This window comes from Alternaria triticimaculans, assembly GCF_023758025.1.
Source record: "Alternaria triticimaculans strain BMP 0046 chromosome Unknown scaffold_36, whole genome shotgun sequence".
Lineage (NCBI taxonomy): Eukaryota > Fungi > Ascomycota > Dothideomycetes > Pleosporales > Pleosporaceae > Alternaria > Alternaria triticimaculans.
In genome coordinates this window covers 77,536-94,694 of record NW_026055993.1, presented here as the reverse complement: position 1 = coordinate 94,694, position 17,159 = coordinate 77,536, and the positions used below count along the sequence as shown (strand labels likewise).

The window sequence follows — 17,159 nt, the reverse complement described above, 5'->3', positions numbered from 1 at the left end:
CCACAATGTTTACAGCACCTATCCCACATTCGACAAGGCAGTAAATACCCTCAGGCCTTCATACTAACTTTTCCGTGACTATCGCAGCATCATCAAATACCTCCAGGGTTATCTGTGAGATTTTCCAAGACGCTGGAAGCCTTGGTGAGAACCTCCAGCGCTACCTGTCCATTCTTCCGCAACGCGCGTGGCATGAGAGGATGCCTCCAGGCATACTCTTCAGCCCGCCCCAGGTTTACCCGACACGCGGAACTTGACGTGTCTATGTCACTCCTGAGCGCTAGTTCGTAGATGCTCCATTTGGCCAAAGCCGTGATGAGATTCTTCCAAGGAGCAGGAGAATCAACGCGCACGCGAGGTGATGGAAGGGCCTCGGCTCAGCCGAGCAGCCGCCGCATTTGAGCTAGCGCGGAGCAACTCCAGCTCCTACCTCAGCGCGTCACTTCGCCGGCCCACGTCTTGACATCCATCCCGTTTTCGCTTTGTGCCGTCGCGCACGACCGCAAGATCAAGACAAGCGTCTCTCCGTCGGAGCGCTGTACTGCCAGAACATCTCCTCAAATACTGCACCGATGCGACACGCTCAATCTCGAGCTCTGATCTTACGGCAGGGTCTCTTCTACCAGCCTCCACGACCTTCATTCGCGTTGCGCGCTTTTAAGGCCATGTCTCGACAAACTATATCATGGGTGGGCTCAACGTGGCAGATGCATATGATATCGCCGCCATTGTCACAATACCCTGTTTCACGAAGACCAGTGGCCTCCGCATCCGCGCATCCCTGGCATACATCCGGCCTTGGCTACACCATGGACGCATGCAGATACAAAGAACGCGACAGCACTTGGACCACGAACCATGTCTACTTTATGCCCAGGGTTATCCCATGCACTTGATCTTTTGCTTGCACGGCATAACGGATACAGACACCCAGGTCGTTCTTTCTCGTGCCACCCATATCTTGCTATCAAACACGCCAAACGCTTATCTCTAAAATGACGGGAAGCAGGAGGCCTGCCCGAGGAGCCCGAGGAGCTCGCGTAGAACCACGGAATCATCACGGTATTCCACCCGCTCCCAGACCAAAGAGACGCTACAAGCCCGGCACCGTCGCCCTGCGCGAGATCAAACGATACCAGAAATCTACCGACCTTCTGCTGCTGAAGTTGCCCTTCCAGCGGGTAGTCCGCGAGGTTGCCCTAAGCGTCTCGCGTATCGATGGCCCATTGCGCTGGCAGAGTCAAGCTATCGTGGCATTGCAAGAAGCGAGCGAAGCCTTCCTAGTAGGCCTGTTCCACGATGCCAACCTTTGCGCTATTCACGCCAAGCGCGTCACGATTCAGCAGAAGGACATTCAGCTTGCGAGGCGGTTGAGGGCGGCCTGGGGCGCGCCTGTATGAGAGTTGGCATAGGCGGCCGTGGCCATACGATCTGCGAAGAGCGTCGCAGTAAATTCGGGATGACCGACCGAGTGGTGGGGAGTGGTACGTGTGCTGTAGTTGTCGGGAGTATCTTGATTATAGGGTGAGGCGAGGAAATGGGCGGTGCGACTGATGTTTATCGCCCCGCACCCCAGACTGGTTTGACTATGCATTCAACATTCCTCATTCGAGCGCTAGAGACTCTTGCTGTAATGTCTGCCCAGCTACAGGCTCCTTAGCAGCCAAAATCACTTCCTCTTTGCGTTGTTCTTCTTGTTTCGTACTTTAGTCCGCTTTCAGTTAGCGTGTATTTCTCATTGGTCGCCATCGGCCGCGACGCGACCTCATCTCACAACACGAACAACATGCGTTATCATGCCGAACACACCCAGCAACGCCCGCCGTGTGTTTGAGCTTCGCCTTGCCCAGAGTGCGCTGAGCCCGCACGACCGAACCGCCGCGCCCACGCCGCTGGCTGATCTGCGGACCCTCGACGACCTTGTATGGACCAAAGAGGCTGTCTGCGTTGCCGCGCTCGTGCTGGGATTCCAGGACTACTACTGCGAGGACCTTGAGGCTTTCGAGAAGCGCGTTCAAACTTCACTCGGAGAGTCAGGTGGCTGCAAGAGCTTCCAAGACGTCTGGCACAATATCAAGGGTGTCACCGAACACTGGGGGGCAGACTGGTGGACCGTCCTCCAGCGACACCAAATCCGGATCCAGCAAGTACCGTCGTTCAACCTCGCCGTTTACCTGAACAAGTACTCGAAAGCTGCGCAACCGCTCTCGGACGTTGTCGCCGAGCTCCAGGCATTCGACAAGGTCAGGCGTCAAGATATCATCAGTGTCCAGCGAAGATACGATCCTAGGAATCCGACCCACTTCGGCCAAACCGTACGTATTTGAGCCGCACTTGGACCTGCTACATAAACTGACGGCGCGTTCTCACCTTCACAGGCTCAGCGTCTGGACTGCAAGTCGTGGCGATATTTCCAGGACCTCATCGCGTGGAGGGACAAGCGATTGAACGCCACCCTGGCCGCGGACGTGTCTTCTGAGCGGGCGCGCCGCCTTGAGAAACGCCAGAATCGCCCATCCAACTCACCTGACAAGAAGAAGAATCGCAAACGGCGTGCGGTGACACCAAGGACACCAGCTAATCCTCGGGATCACTCGCGTTCGCAATCAGTCGAGCGACCTAGACGGGGCCCATCGGAATTACCAGACGACGACACTAGCCTCTTCGAAGGCCGTCGGGACTCACTGTCATTCCAGGACAGCACACTCCAAGAAGAAGACCTTCAGGACACACTCAACGATCAGGAGAGTCCCTTCCGGCGTAACAGCATCACTGACCTGGACACTCCTCGTGTCACAGAGGACGGCCCATCATTTGGGGACGACGATAACATCCAGCCATTCACCCCGGTTCATAGTATAGACCTCATGTCACTCAAAATGCTCGCACAGGATCCGGACTTCCGCGCGGTTATGCACATCATTGTCAGGAAGAAGAAAGAAATCCGGTCAGCCAAGGAAGACAACCTCCAAGCTACAGTCCATCTTGCTCAGGCGCAAGAGACCGCTCGTAGTCATGCTTTGGAAGCGCAGAAAGCACTGCAGCTGAGTACACTGCCAAGCGAAGATAGCCTGGAACAAATCAAAACGGAATTCTCCGCTAAGCTCAAGGCTACCCAGGACTACAATGAGCATCTCGCAGGAGACATCACGGCGATCACCAACTTCGCCAGCTTAGGAGTAGCCTCGGCGACCCAGGACGTGACCAAACTAGAAGCCATGAAAGATGCGTGCGAAGCGGAAATCAGGCAGATGGAGCATCGTGTCACACAATATGGAGCGTGGGCTGAGAAGATGGGCGCCGCAACGAGGGAGGTAGAGGAGGCGAAGGAATGTTCTCGAAAGGCAAATCAAGTCCTCTTGACAGTGGATGATATGATGCGAATAGCGGAGCTGTGGCTGGGCAAACCAAGCGCTAAACTCTCCATTGAAGTACTGGAAGATCTTCTCAAGGAACCGCTGGAAGGAGAGTAGATCATGACTTCGTGTTAGACGTCAAGCCTGTTGTTTCGATTTCGTCATGTTTATACCCCTTGCTCAGCAATCTAGACCATAATTCCCACTCGTTCACAGTAGGCAGCCTCTAGGTGCTCCCTGCGATTGACATCGATATCAATAACCAATTTTCCCCTTCGCCAGATGCCGTAAACGCCTTCAAAAGGGAAATTTCTGTCAAGCACAACGGAACGATAAAATTGGTGTTCAACACCATTGCGATAACGGGCATAAGAGACACCCGGAGGTCTTCCTCGTCCCTTTAACATGTATTTAATTCACCCTAAACAGGCCTAAGAGGTAGCGTGCTACCGCTATAAACCCTCGGCGGTGCCCGCTAGAATGCCCCCTGGAAGGTTACATATAGGCGTTAGACCAATATCATCATCAACACTATTGCGATGGGTCGTCGCGATCTCCAGGCGCGACACTTGGCTGTAAGATCATGATCAGGAAATAGATTTCGCGTATTACAACAATGTGATAGCGCGTCACCTATCGAAACGTCCCTACAATACCGCATGCTATATAGTGTCCATATCTAGTGCGGAGTTGGGTCTCTATTGTTACAGGCGTACGCTGGTGTATATATCAACAAGCGTAGGACGTAGTGAGCAGTTCCGCCTTGTTTGATGTTGTAAAGACAGGGGCTACGCAGTGGAGAGGACCGTCGAGGTCATTGATGTGCGCTTCCGCATTGACTACACGTATCATTCCTTCCCGCATGCATACACGGAGGCAATCTGAGGTACTTTGATGGGTCAGAACAGCTCTTATTGATATCATGATCGAAATCGTAAAGACTCAACGTCTCGTAAATCTTGAGAGTTTTGTAGCGATGACTGAGTGTTCTACACGCTCTTTACACTGTCGTTGACCGCATAGTGTCCTGTGTATGACGTGGTATGGCTTGTGATACAAGAGACAGATATCCCCAGCGCTGAACATTATTCCACTATTCTTTGCCATTCGATGCGCATGAGATACTATCCTATCAGATTCAGGTGTAGATACTGTATGTACCTTAAAGCTGTCGTTTGACAAAACTTGTTCTGTTGTCTTAGTGAAGTAGGTACTGTTTCCACGCGACATGAAGTGAAGTACTAGACCATGTTATGCTCTCAAAGTACACATTGCTTCTTTGGCATCTCTGGGATGAGTGTGCCACGTATCCATACATTATACTGCATGAGTTTAAAAAGAAGGGAGTGCTCCTTTGCCCAAGAATGCGGTCTGGTCCTGCTTCGGGCCGGATCATAGAGATTTTAGTTGGTTACTTTGGTATAAGGTACAATTGCGATAGTTTTGGGGGCTGCATGAATGCGAGTGGGTCGAATAGCAAATGCGGAGACTGAACGAAGAAACTGGGCCCCAATCAACAGCGACGAAACGAGGATATACGTCCTTGATCTCTTCGTGAACGCCAGTGTATTCATTGCCAGTGAGCACGACCTGCAGAGGTGGGGAGGCTACATTGTCTCAAGAGTTGGTGAAACCTTTAGTCTCGTCCTAATGTAGACCGCACAGTACGATTTTATCCTTATTTTCGCATAAGGTGGGTGCGACGCTCAGTGAATATGGGGTGGGGTCGTTTACGCCAGGCACGCACACGCTAGCCGCTCAAGTACAAAACGCCACCCATGAACATTGCTGCCTTTCACGACTTATGCACTATTCCGGCTAGTACGCATCGCACCACCGACTATATACCGCAAATTCGCACTTCCTCCGCGCGACACCCCACCATGCACTCTACTATGCCCATCTCCAGCGACAGCGAGCGCTCGTCTCTCCGTCCTTCTTTTGCTACATCTCCTCCTTCTCCCTGCCCTCGGGCGGACTCTGTTCGACCCCCTAAGGCGTATCTCTCGCCCGATTCGTCCCCTCCCGTGCGCAAGACGGAGTTCGCCAAGATCTACGACCTTCTCCTGCGTCTCAGCGAGGGCGAGAGCGTCGAAGAAGACATCCAGAACAAGTTCACCGTCTCCTCATCCGATTGGCTCGAACTGAAGGATGAAATCTTCGTGAAAGGCGACAGGGTCAGCAGCGAGACCAGAGCTTGGGCGAATATTAAGCTGCGCTACAACTACGACGCTGAGGCGGGAACATTCGAAGTCAAGATGGCCGACGCAATTCACGAAAGTTGCAAGACCGCCCTCGTCAAACTCCTGGAAGCAAGAATGGCCCCATACACAACAGGAATCATCAGGCAAGGTCTTCCACCAAATTTGAGTCTCGAAACACTCAAGGACTGGGCTCATACAATGACCCCTCTTGCCAGTGGCTCATTCCGCGCCCCAGATATCGCCTTCTCCTTGGGACAGTGGCCACCAATCTTCATTGCCGAGATTGCGAATGGCGAGCATGGCAAACGCAATTTCAAAGGCAAAGCCAAAGACTACATGAGTGGCACCAGAGGTGTTACCAAAACCCTGCTCGGCATCGACTTCGAATATCCCGTGCGGCGAAATGGAGTCAACGAACTCCCGCGATGGGCTACCTACCAATTCTTCCGCTGCAAGATCATGGGCGATGACTTCAAAATCATCTCCACTGGCAAGAAGCCCGTGAGATTCAAGAACGCCAACGGAGTGATCAACTCGCATTTCAAGGTGCGGTTGACTCTGGCCGACTTTGTGACATCCAATGATCCCGTTCTCTTGAACTTTCCGGTACACATCACTCATCAAGATCTCTACAACGTGGTAGCGTCAGCAGAGCGGGCACAGCAGACCAAGAACGTATACATACTTCCAGTACCTCTCAAATACGTTGGTTCTGAGTCGCCATCTCCAGAGCCAGAGGAGCCCAGCTCGAGTCCGGAACAGGATACCGATGATACTGGCACTTTTTCCGGTAGGAAAAGCAGAGTTAGTAGCGATGAAGCAACGTCGGTTGGCTCGCGGGTCACTCGTCGCAGTGATAAGAGGGGGGGTTCGTCGGCCGGGGGAGAGACCAGCGAAGAGACCAGCGAGGAAGACGAGAACGAGGAGAATGATGCTGAGGACGAGGAGGATAGTGTTGAAGGCCAGGAGGATGATGTTGAAGACGAGGAGGACGACGAGGAGGAGGCTCGTCCGCACAAGAGGCGAAGATGATACCCCGCGGTTGGCTCGCCATGAAAGCGGCCTTCGCATATTCTTCTATAGACTTGATACCCCGGGCGCAGCCCTCTGATGAACGATAGATAATGAACGAAATGACCACGATAGTACCATGTCATCTCATCCCGATGCATGAGCCCATGAGCATACGTACAAGGTTTCTATCGTCCTGAACACCCCCCGACGCAGTTGTATTTGGCAAAACCTCTTTTGTGTGAAGACGTGTGATAGAGCTGCAGAGAAAATTGACGGGTGTCAGACGGATAGTTCAAGAGAAGACACCACATGAAACAGGTGATGTATTTGGAAAACAGTGCTATAGTAAGCTACGATGGGGTGACTTGCGTCAAAGCATCTATTCCATTACCCCGTCACGTATTCCACCTTATCCCCCTCATCAATGTCCACGAGCGCATGTTTGGTCTGCGTCAGTACATAGCTAGACTTCATCCTCGACATCCTCGTCATTAACGATGACATCGCCAGTCCTGGGATCTCTGATGACTGACTCTCCGACCACCCTGTACGGGACGCCAGCGGGCACAGGCCTGCGCTTGACTTTGTCCTCACCCATCAAGGCAAGCTCATCCTCGCTGTCATACGATCCATGGTGAAGAATGCTAGAACCGGCGCCTCCACGACCCTTCTTCCGAGAGCTACCGTCCTTCTTAGCCTGTGGCTTGCGCACAGCGGCCTTGATCCTCTTGCTCGGGTCACGGACGATATCCTCATCTTCGTCTTCCTCATCCAGATCCATATCATCCGCCTCCCTCTTGACCACCACTGCACCTCGCTTCTTGGGGGTAGCAGTAGCGACCTTCTTGGCCGCCGCGCCTGCGCCTACTTCATAGCCCAAGCCCTCCTGCATCTTGCGCGCCTCAGCCCGAAGAGCGGTGATGCGGTTCCTGATACTACCGACGCTGGAGCCGGGGAAGACCTTGGATAGCTGCGGGTATTCGGCGGGGGTGACGGTGCGGCCGAAGATGAGGATGAAGAGCTTGCGGTCGTTGGCGGCGTCCCAGGTCATCTTGGTTGGACTGGAGGACGGAGAGGCGGCGAAGCTCAGGGGCGAAGAAGGGGCGGGTAGGAGAGGTTTCGCGGTTTTGGGGGCACGCTTTGGGGTGGTGTTGGCTGACATGGCGAACGAGGAGGGAGAAGATCGAGAGGACGGTTACTTCTATCTGTTGATGCGATCGGTTTGCCTGTAATACTGTGAGTGGGTGTGTCGGAAGTCGGGGTAGATGGAATGAACGTACGAGGATATCGGTCGGCGCGGCGGGCGGATGGAATGTCGCGGTTCGAGAACCAAGTCGGCGTGCTGCAGTACTACCCTCTTTGAGGACTAATCGTCTAGCAAATTTGATCACGATCGAGATACGACGTCGTAGTATGAGCTTTGTTGGGTGGTCTAGCAATTTTGTAGACGAGCGATTGGTGTGGCTCGTGTTGGCGCGAACGATTAACCAGATCGGGCGAGTTGAGTGAAGCAACACTCAGGTAGCATATGCCAGGTTCGACAGCTATAGGTTGAGGCTAAGAAGACAGAGTTGCGAAAAGGAAGACTGAACATGATAACACCTGCAGAGCTCCCTGTCATGGTACTTGGGGAAATCTCCATCGTTCCGAGCTCGATGTTCCTGCTCAGCTCATCGCCACTGGAAGATGCAGTCAGAATGTCGATGCATGTTATGAAGAGGGCGGCAATAAGCTGCGCAAAGCCCTTGATGTTGTCAACAAGAAGACAGTACTTCTACTCACGAGCGAGCGCCTTCCAAGATGTCCAAACTTATCTTCTCTCGCACCAGTTTCTGGTTTGGCATGCAGATGGCGATGGTATTAGAATGTGGTCCGAACTGGATCGATGATATTCTACACAGCCCGCTGATGGCAAGCAGTAAGGAAGATGCGAATAATGTGGGAGTCTTGAGATCCTTCAGACATGATGAATCAAATGTCCGAACAAGAGGCCCGTGTATCTCTTTATCGCGCTATATGGCTGCTGTGAAGCTCCTAGCTGATGAGAAAAGGCACACAGTCTAGCGGATGAACGAGTCCTCAGGTTCGGGAGTGTGTGGAATGCATATCGTTGTGTACCTACTCAGCCAGCCAGCCAAATTGCCGGCCGACGGCGATCAGTATGTATCAAAGCTCGCTAAACAGACCTCTTCGTGCCGGTGATAAGCTCATATCCTCTCAGCTTGGTACTCGTGACGTTTCTGCCCAGGTAAATCTGCTCGGATAACTTCTGTAGCCATTTGTAGGCAGTGGCTGGTGGCATGGCACCCAATTCGACCACCTCGACACAAACATCTGAAAGGCCAGCTACCCGTGTTACCGACGTGCGCTGTAATATTGCGTGTGGTGTGGCACGATACGCAGAAGCCAGGAGACTCAACAAAGCTGTGATGAGGTGTAGTTGGGTGATGACGTGAGGCTTGAAGATCCAACCTTGGAAGCCACGTGGATGATGGATCTAGCGTGGCCGCACCCACCCAAAATGCTGACATCACGAGCGAGGATTGGACGACGAGCAACACAAGATGCCACCAGTTACACTACTGCAGCCTGCGCGAGCGAGATGAGTCCCGCGACCCCGGACCGGTCCGCGTACCTATTCAGGATGCTCTGCATTGCACTGTAGCCCGTTGTGGTAACGAAGCGCCGCGTGAAGAACAGATTTCGATAGCCCCGAGATATACCCGTGAGCCCATTACTGCCTTGATCCCTCTAAACTTTGCATTATTGCTGCCACATCTATAGATCCGCCGACCCTCTACTGCAGTACTCTATGTGGGAAAATTCGCATCAAGCAGATGCCCTGATCGAGCGTATGCCGCGCCACGTCCTCCCCCATGCGTATCATACCTCAGCCCGTTCTGTGTTGAGCTGGTGTTGATGTGGTCATGCTCGAGTCATGACTGAAGTGTGTGGTCGATGCGCCGAAGGCGGAGGGCGCGAGCTGGTGCGCTGGCTGGAAAGAGATGGTCAACTTGGATGCCAGATCAAGGGGGGACGAGAGATCTCACTGTTGCCTCTAGCCGGACACTCTGGCTTCCTTCAGCGCGTCCGGGCGGGTTGAGTGTCGCAAGGCTGTCCGTCGGCGGCGTCTTCTTGCCGCCTGATGGCTGCCGTTCTGGCTCTCTGTATCCAGCCAGGGCCTCATACTCCTTGTCCCAGTCCGCCCCCAGGTCCCTCTGGTAGTCAGGAGTCACCAGATCTTCCGTTTCTCGTTTGTCGCGCCAATCCAGCCCTTCATGCCAGCCGTCCTGTTCGGGGTATGGGATGACGAGCCGGCCGCCCACCCGCTCGATGATTTGCTCCGGCGTGTCGGTGAGGTGCGATTCAGTCGAGAAGGAGGGATTGGGCTGGCCAGATCTCGGGGTATCGAGGCGTACATTGCAATCTGCGGTGGACGACGCGGTCCTGGAGCTGTCAGTCAGGGAGAAGGCCGACGAAGCGCATGTTTGGTACCGTGGTCTGTCTTTGGTGGTCGCCGAGCGCTTGCGACCGAAGCAGCACATATGCGCAGAGTGCAGGAGTCTGGGTATCAGGAATGTGCAGTCGTGGCGTGCATGGAGAGCGTCGGGGCTCCACAGCGGCGTGGTTGAGAGTCTGCGTGTCTGCTGTCAAAGGGCGACCCTTGACGAAACTATACGGCCAATACGGAAGGTCGCACAGCACATCGCGGGCCTCAACCCCCGGAGCCGCATTCTGGGCGGCGTCTTGCAGATGATGGCTGCACGTGATGGCGACTCCAATGCGATGCTTATTTAGCTGCTGCGACACCGCAAAAGCGATGCGCAGCTGGATTCGCGCGAGGTCGTGGATCGCGTACCGAACCAGCGCAGGCTGATGGGTGAGGGCGCCCGGAGTTAAGATGGCCCACCCGCCCGGCGATAACAACGCCGCTGTGTTCTGTCCCTCCACCAATACACCATAGTATCTCTACCACTCCACTCCCCCAGCAGCCATTGCAGACGCGCGCGGTACCATCCTCTATTGCCATCTTCGGTAGCCATCGATACGGCTGACTCCATCGTCTTGACCCCGGCAAATCAGGCCAGTGAAGATCCACCACCACGACAAAAAGACGAAGGTCCCGGCCATTCAGATGCCTTCGTTGCTCCAGTACGCTTCTTCCAATCGGTCCTGCCCAGGAGCAGGTATAAAATCAAGACCGGATCACCTCCTCGCCCACGACATCGACACCGGCTGAAGATACACAAGCCAACGCCGCGACCCACCTTAAGCGCGACTTCTTCACCTGATCAGGTTATGCCGATGGCGTACCTACCTCTGGATGGCATAGTGAAAAGGGGAAATGAGGAGGCGCTGTGCAACTCACCTTGCCAGCCCGACCTCTTCTCTCAGTCGTCGAACACACAGCAGGCCTCCTGCCGGCCTCGCACCACGCTGGTAATCGCGACAACTGCATCCGATATCACATCATGAGGATGAACCGCCACAACCACATGCAGTCTTGGTGCCAGACTCTCAAAAGCAAACCAACTCCGCTGGACCATCTCATTCACATCGGTCAATTAGGAGCACGTCTGTCCACCAACACTACAGCAGCGAGATTTCACCCAAGCCAGCCATGGTCAAGCCGAGATCTACGACGGAGAAGCGAAGATGTGGGGCCAAGTGGCCGGTACACTCCTTTCATCCCCTCTTACCATTCCACGAGCTAATGCGCAATAGAAGTGACCATGTAGATCCTGCGGTCTTCTCCTCCCCACTCAAACGCAGTCGATACCGCGCGATATTCACCGAACGCTTCCGTACACGTACTCTCTGTCCACGTATATGGCCAACAGCCCCAAATGATATAAACGATGAGGCTGCGACGAAGAAAACATTCTTATATACAACGGAACGCGGATGTGGTACGACCGGATGTGGGAGAGGGCCGTCACGGGCGGCAGCTCCTGGTGTGAAACGATCGTCGGGCATTCCACCCAATCGGACTTTCGCATGAACGTGGGCATGGACAGACGAGCACAGGAGGATCTGGAGATTGGGTTGGGTCAAGTGGCTACATTAGATCGCGTGCGGAGGAAGGCTGCTTTGTGTAGAAGGGCTAAGCTAGGAATGAACATCAGATGCGCCATGATGCTGACTAGGGCATGAGCATACGCACTACCACAATCAAATGGCTTCCGGCCGCCCCAAATTTAGCGCTCGTTCATACCATCATGCAAGTTTTCACATCCAATATCTGACATCGCCGTCACATCGTCGCAATTCCCTTGTTCTTCTCTCACAGTCAGAAGACACCATATTAGGGGAACATCAGGGCGGTCTGCGACGGAATACTACGCCATTTGGATTGGCTTCTAGACAGTTTGAACTCTCCTGTGTATCATGTACACCAATTCCGCCCGGGTGATATTTGCATAGCGTTCGCTGTCACCACCAGCGTCACCAGACATGACAGCTCCCGCGCCAAGGATCCCCAAATCTAGCGTCCCTCAGACGGCATCATCGTCATCGTCATCGTCAACTACTCCAGCCACGCCAACGAGTCTTCCCTAACACAACAGAACTGGCCTTCTTTTCCAAACACCTTACGTCTTGCCCAGTTAATGTCTACATGACGTCCGCAATCCGCATAACGGGTCAGTAGCCACCACAAGCGATGCTAGGAATAACAGCATGCAAGCCCCCATTCGAGGCATCCTTCGCATCGTCGAACCCAGCACCCCTCATACAACATCCTCACTCACTCGAAGACCACTCGCGATACCGCATGCTGTGACTCGACAAGAACATCTCCATCCACCGCGCGCTCGATGTTATCGCGCCATCAAGACCCGACGCCATGCCCTCCGGCCCCTTCGCAACGAAGCCCCGCGCGAGCGATACACACCGATGCACCTTACGACAATCGCATACTCCTCAGCCGCACCGGGCTACCGCATGAATGCACAAATGAGTCACGGCTTCAGCGCGATGTCACCCCATGAATGTCTGCTTTCGGCCGCAATGCCCTGGGATATACTCCTTCGATCGTAGCTGGCAGTGGGGCACGACGGGTAGCATGTTCGAAGTTGTCGGACTGCCTGGTGTTGCGAGCGAAGTCATATGAGGAGCGGCGCCAGACCTTTTGAATGGCACAAGGCACTTGTTGACTTGGGCATGGTGATGCGCCGATGAAGAGGGATGCATACAGCAAGAAGATGTGCTAGTAACACACCACGGGTGCGACGAGATGGAAGCTCTGGGAGTGATAAACTCCATTCGCGCAGCATCCGGACATGGTACGATCTGGCGGTGTTGGCGTAACGGGAGACAGTCATGCAACACATCGTCCTTGCTCGATTGCACCTCCCGCTGTTCAGGCTCGAGCATCAGTCCTTAGCTCGTAGGGTGCCAGCAATATTGGAGGTTCGCCCAATACCGTGAGTAAATCCTCGCCTTTTACCAGACGATTTATGCTGATTGTTCTTTTAGTACCCTCTTCCAATACTTGCACGCAGCGCAGCTCGAGCCCACGGCCGAGGACCACGAACGCGACCGACAACGCGCGATCGATACGCCGAGCATCATGATGCCGTTGCTCTGATACTGAGGCCCATCGACATTGGAGTGTGTAGGCACATGGCGGCGAGGCGCAACGTGGAGACAGGAGTTGGCACGCCGGAGAGTATCTGGTCGCGGGATACCGCCGCTGGCTGGAGGTTCCTCTTCTGATACCATGGTCTTCTGTCTCATCCTTCGGTGCAATGGCGAGTGAGTGCAGGAGTCCTTTGGTGGAAACCTCCGGTTTTCAGGATATCTCGCTCCTTTCTAAAGGCACCCAAAGACGAGTTCTCTTCACCCACTGTCACTTCATCCTTCACATATGCAATAAGAGAGGATATTGGACGCACCCATTATCTCGTGTTTTATAGGTCTCTCTCTTCTAAACGAAGAGCGTACGACATACGATATACCACTTCCAGCGGCCGAATACGATATCCCGATTGACCTTTCCCCAACCCTTTCGACACTGTCTTCGATACTAAGGATCCACTCCTCCTCCGCGACCCGAAACCCTCAACGCCAGTCCCGCAACTAGCCCGTCATATTCACTCGCACCATTGTCCCCCTCTCTGAACCGCAAGCACCCCTTCTACCATGCCACAACTACGCGATATCAGGCCTCTTCTCTCGCACTACATGCATTGTAATGCGATATCGAGACTCTTCGTGCTGAACAACCAAAGGCCCGATCAGCGTCCCCCGATGAGCTGCGGCATCGATGTCTGGTACGGCGATCTGGAGGTACTGCGGAGATCTTAAGTATACTGGATGGAGTGGTGCCGTTGGGACTGACAAAAAGGCAGTCTGGCGGTCGATGTCGTTTAGCAAGGTTTGTGAGGGCATTGAATTTGGTTGGACGCTAGTCGTGGCGGTTTGCGCTGTTCGCGCTGTATCTGGCACAGGTTGGCTGACCTCCGCAAGCTGGTGGATGTTTCTGGGAGATATCTGTTCTTCCTGAGTCTCTGGAATTTCGCGGGATCTTTGCGGGGTGGAAATGGGACGCTTCTCGCATTGGATTTTGCTTGGCCAATGGTCGCGACGGGCGCCTCTCGGGTTAACTACCTCTTCTTGCGACAACATCCCCGCCTCTCCCGCGAGTCGCATCCCATCGACGTCCTGCTCGGTAACATCGATGGCGCCCATATCAACATCCTCATAGATCACGGCCTGTGAGCTTCCATCATTTACAACGTCCGGATCGAAGAAGCTGACGACGGAGTCTTCATGGTAGTGTCGAGTGTTCACTCCACTCGACTTTGGAGTATGATACGTCTCGTCCTCGCTGTCCTCAAACCCCGCACGAATGCCCCCGGGAATATTCACGATTGGATCTTCGCCCATTACGAGATCTTCATCGACCTCCACATCCGCCTGCACGTCATCGCCTCCCGTATCGGTCTCCTTCCGTGACGGCGAACCGCGCTGATCGCTTATCTTAGCATGCTCTCCAAGTTCATCAACAAATCTGGTACCCCAGCTTGGCCGCTCGTCTTCGGAAACAGACTCGACAGCGCGTGGTCTCTGCCCATGATGCATTCTCCTGCGCTTCGCAGGTCGCCCATCCTCGCTGATAGAGAACGGATCGACAATGATCATGGAAGATACTGCACTCCTATCAGTAGGCTTCCCTGCTACCGGATCTAAATCCCGTATCGGATCGACCGGCTGCTCAGTTTGCATCGGTACCTTGGGCGGCCGCCCGCGCTTCCGAGCTAGCGCAACTGGCGGAAGTTGCTCACCTGCCGAGACGAGCTTCTGAGGCCGGCCTCCCTTCTTTGCGCCCGAGGATACTGGAATGGCCGCGGCTATTCCAAATTCTTCAACCCGAGCGGCATTTGGAGGGCGGCCGCGCTTCTTTGGTATCGTCGCGATTGCAATGGCTGGAGCAGCGGCTTCCTTCTCGGTGATGGCTTTCCGCGGACGACCTCGTTTTCGCGGTATCAGGGGAGTCAAATCAGCTGGTGAAGTTTCCGATTCTGGCGCAACTTTCGGCGGTCGGCCTCGCTTCTTGGGAACCGCGGGGGCTGGAATGACTGGTAAACCTCTACTTTGTTTCTCTGGGGCGCTCTCTGCCGGTTGCATCTGCGGATTCGGTGGCCTGGAGTAGCCTAACAAGATAATTGACGAGTCGTCTTGGGCCTTCTCCTGGGGTCGATCACGCTTCTCCGGAACTGCAGGGACTGCAGCAGGCGATTGCTCGACTGACATGACTTTGGGCGGACGCCCACGTCGCTTGGGTAGATGAGAGCTGGGCGAAGCTATGGGCGCATCCTCCATGATCTTTCGTGGTCGCCCGCGCTGCCTTCGCGCCGGGACGGCGGTGACATCAATATCGGCAGTGTGCCGTTGAAGCCCAGCGTTCTTCTTTGGGGGCATCGTAAGTGTTCTCGAAAGAGTTGTGACAGTAGAGATTGCACAATGCGACCGTGGTGGGAGCGAAGGGTGGGGTTCAGGTTGCACAAGCTCGACTGATCGTGCCAAGACTTTTACGCGACTTGCGCGCGCCAGTTACTGACGAAGGAAGCGACCACGGCCCACATTGTTCCAGCACACTGCTGCCTGGAAATTCACTGGCATACCTGTTAATGCCGACTGCGAAATTCTCATCACCACCATGGGCATGGTGCAGCGCACATGACTGAACCCAGGAAAGTTGGACAAACCTTTAACATCCCGAGGTCGTCAATATCTGACGGATCAATTACGACCAGAACTCACATGGCATACGATTACGATCAAGGAAAGCTATTGCAGTAGGCAATTTGATTTGACGCTATACTAATTAAAAATGCTGAACAAAAGTAGGATACGGGGTATCACACCCTTCTGGAGATTCGGAACGACAATCGTCATATATGGCCTCAACAGCGGGCAAACTCGGTAACAGATCATAAAGAGCTACCGATGAGTAAGATAGCGTAGATCTACTACGCGGTTTATCCGTCATCGTTCTGACCCATGATCAGTTACCCGAGCATCAGAGAAACTTCAGCACTTTCCTTGACGTGACGCCCGATTCTGAATCATTGCGATCCTCCAGGACGTCCACCCCAAGCCGTGCCGAATTCCGCTTCTACAGGTGTCCATTGCGCTTCCGTCTTCCCTTTCGTCTCGGCTTGTGATTTGGAGATCGTGGTGGAAGAAGTACCATCCTGTGAACAGGTTGAATGCTCGTCTAGCCGAAGCGCTGGCAAAAGCATGGAGCGCTCGATCCTACTTCCTTCAATGCGTATCTCTTCCGGGAGATTGAGACGACGCAATACGGATGCTTCGACCATTGCGTAGACCATAATAGCCATGCAGCTACACAGTATACACATGCGTACAGTACCGCGGTCGACGTCGATGCCAAACCCCAAGGCAATACCGGCAACAACAAAACAAAAATTGCTCATGTGCGCCACAACTTCCACGCCCTTGCAGATGTCCAGCGCCAACCCTTCGATCCCCGAGTAGTCTTTATAACCCTCCGCTGGTTTGTCTAGCCCTGTCTTTTTATCGATCCAGTCATTCAGGCCTCTAGCAGTTTGTACGAGATATTCATGTAGGGATATCCTGAAGTAAGAGAGGGTTCGTGATGTGTGGTGCAAAGTATAAGATAGCATATTGACCAAAAGAAGAATGTCAATGAGTAATGCGAACTGCGTGCCCTGCTCGTGAGCGTAGTGGAGCACCTGGCTCCCTAGGGATGTATAGTTTGTTTGGTTCATCGTGCTTTCCTGGTCCTTGGTACGATCAAGTTGGTTGTGTGTATTCGAGAGATGTTGTCTTGAGTTCTGGCTGGAAGCATTGCGTTAGCTTTTGTAAGTACCGCCCTTCTCCACTATGCTTGTCGGGCTGTCATCACTGTTTACATACAAAAGAAGTTATCAAGCATAGGAAGTTTGGTGCTGGATATTTGGACTTGTTAGTGCACATTGAGCGAGTGAATCATCGGCATCGATCGAATCACATAATCCGAGGACTGGCCTCCTGTCGAGAACTTCCAAAGTACTACAACACCAGACGGCTGCAAATGAGTATGAACACCACGAAG

The 17,159-nt window shown here is 53.8% G+C and overlaps 6 protein-coding genes across 6 annotated transcripts; 3 read left to right on the top strand and 3 right to left on the bottom strand.

Annotated features, from left to right (window-relative positions):
* Window positions 1-995: 995 nt before the first annotated feature.
* On the top strand, window positions 996-1,400 carry HH3V_2 (histone H3-like centromeric protein hH3v; the record flags this gene model as incomplete). The annotated part of the gene is made up of 1 exon (XM_049371218.1): window positions 996-1,400. One exon carries the CDS (start codon window positions 996-998, stop codon window positions 1,398-1,400), a length of 405 nt encoding a protein of 134 aa, XP_049217073.1.
* Window positions 1,401-1,786: 386 nt separating this feature from the next.
* Window positions 1,787-3,473, top strand: J4E78_010641 (uncharacterized protein; the record flags this gene model as incomplete). The annotated part of the gene is made up of 4 exons (XM_049371217.1): window positions 1,787-1,790; window positions 1,814-1,824; window positions 1,851-2,315; window positions 2,379-3,473. The coding sequence occupies 4 exons, from the start codon at window positions 1,787-1,789 to the stop codon at window positions 3,471-3,473; spliced, it is 1,575 nt and encodes a 524-aa protein (XP_049217072.1).
* Window positions 3,474-5,239: 1,766 nt separating this feature from the next.
* On the top strand, window positions 5,240-6,592 carry J4E78_010640 (uncharacterized protein; the record flags this gene model as incomplete). The annotated part of the gene is made up of 1 exon (XM_049371216.1): window positions 5,240-6,592. The coding sequence occupies one exon, from the start codon at window positions 5,240-5,242 to the stop codon at window positions 6,590-6,592; it is 1,353 nt and encodes a 450-aa protein (XP_049217071.1).
* A 445-nt stretch (window positions 6,593-7,037) lies between these two features.
* J4E78_010639 (uncharacterized protein) lies at window positions 7,038-7,736 on the bottom strand (the record flags this gene model as incomplete). The annotated part of the gene is made up of 1 exon (XM_049371215.1): window positions 7,038-7,736. The coding sequence occupies one exon, from the start codon at window positions 7,734-7,736 to the stop codon at window positions 7,038-7,040; it is 699 nt and encodes a 232-aa protein (XP_049217070.1).
* A 1,864-nt stretch (window positions 7,737-9,600) lies between these two features.
* Window positions 9,601-10,060, bottom strand: J4E78_010638 (uncharacterized protein; the record flags this gene model as incomplete). Its single annotated transcript, XM_049371214.1, has 2 exons — window positions 9,601-9,963; window positions 10,052-10,060. The coding sequence occupies 2 exons, from the start codon at window positions 10,058-10,060 to the stop codon at window positions 9,601-9,603; spliced, it is 372 nt and encodes a 123-aa protein (XP_049217069.1).
* Window positions 10,061-13,726: 3,666 nt separating this feature from the next.
* Window positions 13,727-15,499, bottom strand: J4E78_010637 (uncharacterized protein; the record flags this gene model as incomplete). The annotated part of the gene is made up of 1 exon (XM_049371213.1): window positions 13,727-15,499. The coding sequence occupies one exon, from the start codon at window positions 15,497-15,499 to the stop codon at window positions 13,727-13,729; it is 1,773 nt and encodes a 590-aa protein (XP_049217068.1).
* Between the last annotated feature and the right edge of the window lie 1,660 nt (window positions 15,500-17,159).